At 32.2% G+C, this 6745-nt stretch overlaps 1 protein-coding gene across 2 annotated transcripts; it reads right to left on the bottom strand.

The window, feature by feature from the left end:
* Positions 1–348: 348 nt before the first annotated feature.
* On the bottom strand, positions 349–4021 carry LOC107873185. Of its 2 annotated transcripts, none has more exons than XM_016719936.2 (2): positions 3929–4021; positions 349–783 (listed from the first exon to the last, which is right to left on the bottom strand). In XM_016719936.2, exon 2 carries the CDS (start codon positions 736–738, stop codon positions 532–534), a length of 207 nt encoding a protein of 68 aa, XP_016575422.1. In that variant the 5' UTR covers positions 739–783; positions 3929–4021; the 3' UTR covers positions 349–531. The 2 variants fall into 2 exon arrangements, with proteins under 2 accessions (XP_016575422.1, XP_047270816.1); XM_047414860.1 differs by having other exon boundaries at positions 3501–3939.
* Positions 4022–6745: the final 2724 nt, after the last annotated feature.

The following is a 6745-nucleotide window of genomic DNA, read 5'->3' as shown; positions in this document are numbered from 1 at the left end:
AAATTGCAAATTACCGCTTATTTTAAGTCAAATCAAACCATAAGTCAAACTAAAGGAAAAGGAACCATTTTATTTTGGTTTGATTTGAAAATATTCTAAACTGAAAAAATCGATTTTATGGTGGTTTGATTTAGTTTATAATTTTAATCAACCGACATAATTGGCTTGATTTTTTTTAATAAAAAATCGAACCAACCGACCTATGCACACGCCTACTTGCGATGTATGGATAATGGATTTGTTTACAATGGCACCTCTGAGCATCGTACTATGAAAATGCAGATCAATGAAGTGTCTATAAAACCTAAAATAAACATGCTGAATGTGTATAGCCTATAGACAATGAAATTCAAAGAAGAAAATTTATCTCAACACGAGTGCTTTAAAAATATTCAACGTCTTTACTATCTTTACAGCAAAGTATATATGTTCACAAAACATGAGAAACGGGACCAGTTGTTCAACAAGCTTAAGATGATTGAAGTCCAGTTCTACTTCCTAATTGCAGTGTCACTTTCATATTGGACAAAATTACGGCTTGGGTGCCAAACTTGCTTCAGCCTCACTGCTGCGTTTCGCCTCTTCAAACTTATCAATGGCTACTTGAAGTTCATCTGAGCCTCCAACAGCTCTCATAGTGTAGTAGTACACACCAAAAACAAATCCTGTCAAACCTCCAGCCATAACCAGATTCTTAGTCTTGGGAGCAAGGGCACTGTATCCTGGAATTCCAGCCATCTTCTCAGAAGGAATTAACCTAGACTTTGTATTCTGCTTTTCCCCCTGCAATAAAATGCAGAACGCAGCTGAGTTGGTAACATTTGAAATTTCAAGGCACCTAGTGAAATAACAATAGATATACATGTCTCCGACAAATGTTAGTATGTGATTAAGGCTTTCTTCATTCTCCTCTTTGGTTTTGCAAGTTCAAGGTGAATAAAAGAATCAAGATGACCTCAAAAGTCATAGACTATTCCAGTCAAGTAAGCAAATTACATACAAATGAGAATTTCAGGACAAAACCTTCAAAAAAAGAGGGGGGAGTCATTTGACTTTCTCTCTACATCAACACAGGTACAAATATGAGTGCTGTATTTAATAAAGACATAAGCGGCACAGTAAAAATCAGACATTACATTTCAATTTATTTTCATATGCCTAAACTTAAAACAAAATATTGCAAAATGCATTCGACATCACACTGTAGTAAGAAATGCAAAAACATGTATTCCAATAGCTCAGAATTACTCCCTCTGTTCCTTTTAGTTGTCATTGTTTCCTTTTTTAGAGTCAAACGATATAAACTTTGACCAACATTTTAAGATGTATTTTTTAATCATATTGAAAAAGGAAAAATTGCAACCTATAATACTTTTCATATGGTTTTTGAATATCTAAATTTTAATTTTAAAGTATTGAATTAATCTAATATAATTTAGCTTTGAAAATTAGACATACTGACTATCGAAAAATGAAACATGACAACTGAAAAGGAACGGAGGGAGGAAATTGAAGATAAGTTATTTCAATGTTGAAAAGACTTATTAAATCTTTAATGCAACGAGGTTCAGTATACATTTAAACAATAGTATATGTTAGCATTCCTCATTTCATAGAAGGGAAATATGACATTTTTCATCTCAACCTTAATACATGAAACTGTACTTTCAACCTTTTTGTTGTGGCATCAAATATGTCCATTTAGTGTGTGCATTCAAATAGGGTAAAGAAAGAGTTACACTACAATATGTACACAGTACAGTAACAAAATAATATGGATCTAAACATTTAAGTTCCAGGTTTCCCAGTTACCCAAAAAAAACTGGGTAAGGGGGGAAGAAAGATAAGGCAAACCTATCTAGATCCAACATCCAGCAGCAAAGCAACACTGACTTGAAAGTTAAATAGACACTGTTCATACAAGTAATCATTTGCCCCCTCCCCACTTACATAAATAACCAAAGTATGCGAACAAACAGTATCCACCATTCATCTCACAAGGGAAGAATGTAGGGGCAAAAGAAAGGCTGGAATTCCTCCGAGACAAGTCAAGTTGAGGCAAATTGTGGGATGGAGCCAAGCAAGAAAATGCCAACCCAATAGCCAAGGTCATGCTATCTGCACATGATGCAATTCTAGGACAAGGTTTAACTTAAGCCGTGGCCATTCCTTTATCATGGAATATCTCTATCTATAACTAGAGACGCTTGCCCGGTTCCAAAAAAAAAAAAAAAAAAAACTACCGACGCTTGAATAAGCATATTTATCTTCTTAGCAATCATTCAAAGATTGGCTACAATTGCTACTTGCAAACTCATTTTCCTCAGAACTCAGATATGTTTAAAAATTGATTACTTTGTCAGACCATACAAAATAAGAGTTAACAAATTGTATAGAGAGTGTACCATCATATTTAACCCCAAAGGATATACTCAAACTTAGTTGTGTCAAAAAACCACGGATACGGAGAGAAATATATAGTAAGGGACACCCAGACCCATACATATTACGGTAACTCAACATCATTGAAACAAATTGATCAATTTGCTGAAGCACTGTAACACAAAGGCATAGAGAAGTATATCGGGATATTGGAGCAGAAAGTTCCTAATGACATGACTCCTACAAGTTATAAAGATGGTTATGTCGGTCCAGCCAAAACAGGTAATGGATTATGAAAAAGAGGCAGTTATCTCTTTGCATATACCTTTTAACAATTTATTTCTTGAAAAAAGAAAAGAAAAGAGGTACCTATCTCTAAGGATCTAAGACTCTAAATGAATCCTAAGGTGCTCGTTAATTATCCATCTTACCAGGTGGATTTCGAAAGGCTACTATCATTTAATATTGAAGTGCATTTGGCTATTGTTACAAAGTTAAGAAAGCAAAACAAAAAATCTATGATCAAACAATTCGTCATTATCCTCCCTTAGAATTAAATACATCTTTACTTTTATATACTCCATCCATCCATCCATCTTTACTTGTCTACTATACTAACAAATAGATGTTCAACAATACTTACCCAATTTGGAAAACCAATGGATAATTTACCCATTTTACCCTTAGTATTAAATAAAATTCATTATCCAATGTATTTCTCAAAGCATTAAATTTATAATATTCACAGGGTGATATGGTAAAATTACCCCTATCATTTACTATTTCTTGATTGACGGAGGGAGTAGCTAAATGAAGGTCTAAAAGACTAAAATCGAAATCAAGCTAGCGGTAAGTCCACATGGACATAGTAATTCACTGCCTTTGCTCGATAATATTAAAAACATTCATGTTTTAAATGCACTTGATATTTTAGTCCTGACTACTAAAACTTATACCAACTTAAGCGAAGATGTTCCAATAATGTGTAGTAAAATAAAAGAGCATTCCCGTGCACTAAAGCTCCTGCAATGCGGCAAGACCACAAGGAATAATATGCGGGCTGCGGCAACTACTATCAAATAATTCTACAAATCCAATGGAAAGAAACGATTGCCTACTCTTTCTTTTTTCTCTTCCATCAGCAGATCTTGACCTTCAATACATCCTCATCAGATACCGAAGAAGAAACCATAACGCCCAAAGAAATACAGACACAAGCAAAACCCGGGCAAGTACTTGCTATAATTGACATTGTATCTATAAAGAGGGGAAATGGTCAAAATTTGATTTATTAGTTAGTTTGTCCTTCGTTATTTCTATAAAATAACCCGTTCCTCCACATCCCCAATCTTATTTTGATTTTCAATTTGGTTTCAATTAAGGTTTTACATAGCACAATCAGCGTGTAACCCAAAAAGAAAAAAATACACAAGAAAAAATAACCCAATAGTTTCTCTTCAGTAAAGGAACAGATATTTTCACTGAAAGCACAATTAATCAAAAAACAAAAAAAAAGAGAGAGAAAATGGAGAAATTGGAAATGAACCTGGAAATCTTGGTGAAGAAGGAACCTGAGAGTTCTAAAACCCAAGTAAATGTTAAAACTAATTTGGCAGTAGACAGATAAACCTCTTCTCTGGTGGGCCGGGTCAGTTGGGTCTTATCAGTCCAGTCCACGTTTTATGGTGAAAAATTATATTATAATATATTTATTAAATTATTTATTACAAGTTATAGCAATCTTTTTATATAATCATTGAATTAAAGATTTAATTACAAATTGTATCATTTCTTTTTAAAAAATAATTTTTATTTATTTTTAAAAAATCGTTTAGTACCTCTTATTTTTAGTCTTTTATTTTCTCTCTCTTCATTAATTGTTTTGATAATTATGATAGAAATAAATTTTAATTTCAATAATTTTTTTTTTTATCCATAAAGTTACAATTGTTCGTAAATTAAGGAGTAAAATCTTATATAAATATTTTTTATATTAACACACGTTTATTGACTTCTCAGTAAAATGTAAATTTATTTATTTTTTCAAGGTTTATACATTTCTCCATCTTTACTTTATTGGTAAAGTAAATATACTTTCTTTTTCTTAAATAATTTATTTCTTCTTCACTTTTATAGAACTCTCTACGTTTGTGTATTTACTTTGTATTTTCTTCAACTAATGTTGATTTTGGATTTACAAATTTGACTCAATCTAGAATTATGTTTTTTATTCACTTTTGTTTGAATTATGTCTTCAAAGTATAAATTCAATTCTACTCCACTTACGAGGACCCTTAATTATTAGAAGAAAATAGTTCTATTATATTTTTAAGACATTTTTTTTATTAGGAGTGCTTTATCCGACGTCCAGTCTTGAAGAATAAGAAATTAGTTCAAAGTGATTTAGTTTTAAACAGTCAAAATGAGATTTTACCAGATAAAATTGATTTTCCTCAAAATGCATCACTTTTGAAGCAACTGCAGATGAACATGCAAAGAGACATATTGTCAAAAAATTGTTATTCCATATAAGAGGAGTTATAAAAGAAAAAATGTTGCACTGAGCAAATATCCGATTTTAATTTTAAAGATGAAATTTCATCTCACAAAACAAAAGAAAATCAAAGATTAAAAATCATGAACCTATTACAAGGTTCAAGTGCAATGTGACAATTGACAAAAAATTTTATAAGAAGGATGACAAGAAAATATTCAGAAAAGTTTGTAAGATTAGTATATTATTATTTTTTTTCTAAATTCTTTTTTGTTTATTAGAACGGTATAATATTACTATATGTTTTTACGATAGTGTGTATGTCAATTAGATTTTTCAATCCCTTTTGAAAATTTTGTTAAATTTAACTTTAAAATTTAGGGGTTACTTATTTTTTTTTTACATTTTTCATAAATATATGTATCATTTAATAATTTATGTAATGGTCAAAGTTATTTGTTATATAGTTTAATTTTTTCATTTTATGTAATATTCAAACAATTAGTCTAACATTGTGTCACGATTTGAGACTACCCCTAATCGTAACACGGTACTTAGAACCACAAGTGATCCTAAGCTAACCCATGAACTGGCAAACTGCTCGAGCAACTGATTTAAATTTGCTGAACGGAAGCATAATCGTAAGAAAACTGGAATACATGTGATACTAAAAAGGTTTACAACACAATAAATCTGAAGGAGGAACTTAAATTACATGAGTGACTCTGATTAACTGTCTATGAAGCCTCTGCTATGCTGACTATAGATAACTAGGACATGTCTCCAACTACCACTAATCAATACATGTGAATAATTAAAATAAAGTACATGAACTATATCTGAGTGGAGATTCTCGAACTAGGAGAAATTATCACCTGCTGGCTGGAAGCTGCAAACTGTCTGATTATAATGCGTGTGCTACAACTGGTACCTACATTATGAGACAATGTAGCACATAGACAAATATGTAGATCAGTACTTTGGAATGTACTGAGTAAGTGGGGGTGAATGCAATGAGTAGAACTGATTTTATATATAATTTTAAAACATGCATGCTAAGTGCAAGTAGACTCACTAAGAGACTGAAATAAATTGAAAACCAGAGTATCTTAAAACATGAGTAACAAACATGATCTGATAAGCTGGTGAATCATTACACTTCATTTTTTAAATATTTAATTTTGTAGATTAAGTAGAACTAAAACTGGGAAGCAGTAAAACATGAATACTGTATGTAAATCTCATGCAAAGATGAATGGACTGTAAAACACATTGAGGATCATGTATGGATACCGAGCATGAAAACATGAACATGTAACACTAAGAATGCAAGACCAAGCAAAGCATGTACTGAAATGATCTAAATAACTGAATACCTAATATCTGAATAACTAAAAATTTGATCACTTGGTTAAGCAAACCTGAACTTGTACAAACTAAGTACTGATTGAAACTATAGGAGGTATCATATAACCAACATGCCCCAATCTGAGCTAATTGGGGTCCAACCTATAACTCTAGTTGGAAGGGTGTCAGTATCGTTTCATGGGTACTAACATATAGCTAACAATGTAGATCCATAAGGCTGATGTCCCAAGGAACTAGGGAGTCTCCCTCTACGAGAAAGTGCTCTCATGAGATATGCGTCAACCCTCAACTGACAAAAAGACATATTAAACCTACGCTAGCTACGTAGTTCTGAAACTCAGGGACTGCTACTAAAGGTCACACTCTCGATAGGTGAACCCCATCCCTGGGTTCCCTCAGTGCTAAATCTTACTCCCAACTGAACTGACACTGGTACTTGACTAAACTAAGTTTAACTGAACATTATTACATAACTGATAGTACTCATCATGATCATAAATA

This window comes from Capsicum annuum, chromosome 6 (genome assembly GCF_002878395.1).
Source record: "Capsicum annuum cultivar UCD-10X-F1 chromosome 6, UCD10Xv1.1, whole genome shotgun sequence".
Taxonomy (NCBI): domain Eukaryota; kingdom Viridiplantae; phylum Streptophyta; class Magnoliopsida; order Solanales; family Solanaceae; genus Capsicum; species Capsicum annuum.
Note: the sequence above shows the minus strand (reverse complement) of the source record. Positions and strands in the feature narration are given on the sequence as shown.

What these genes read in the sequence shown, in the direction of transcription:
- LOC107873185 (XM_047414860.1), bottom strand. Translation starts at nt 3,521, where the DNA reads ATGGAAGAGAAAAAAGAAAGA. An exon ending in TGGAAGAGAAAAAAGAAAGA is followed by an intron (nt 784 to 3,500) that starts GTAGGCAATCGT and finishes ATTTTATTGCAG; the next exon opens with GGGGAAAAGCAGAATACAAA.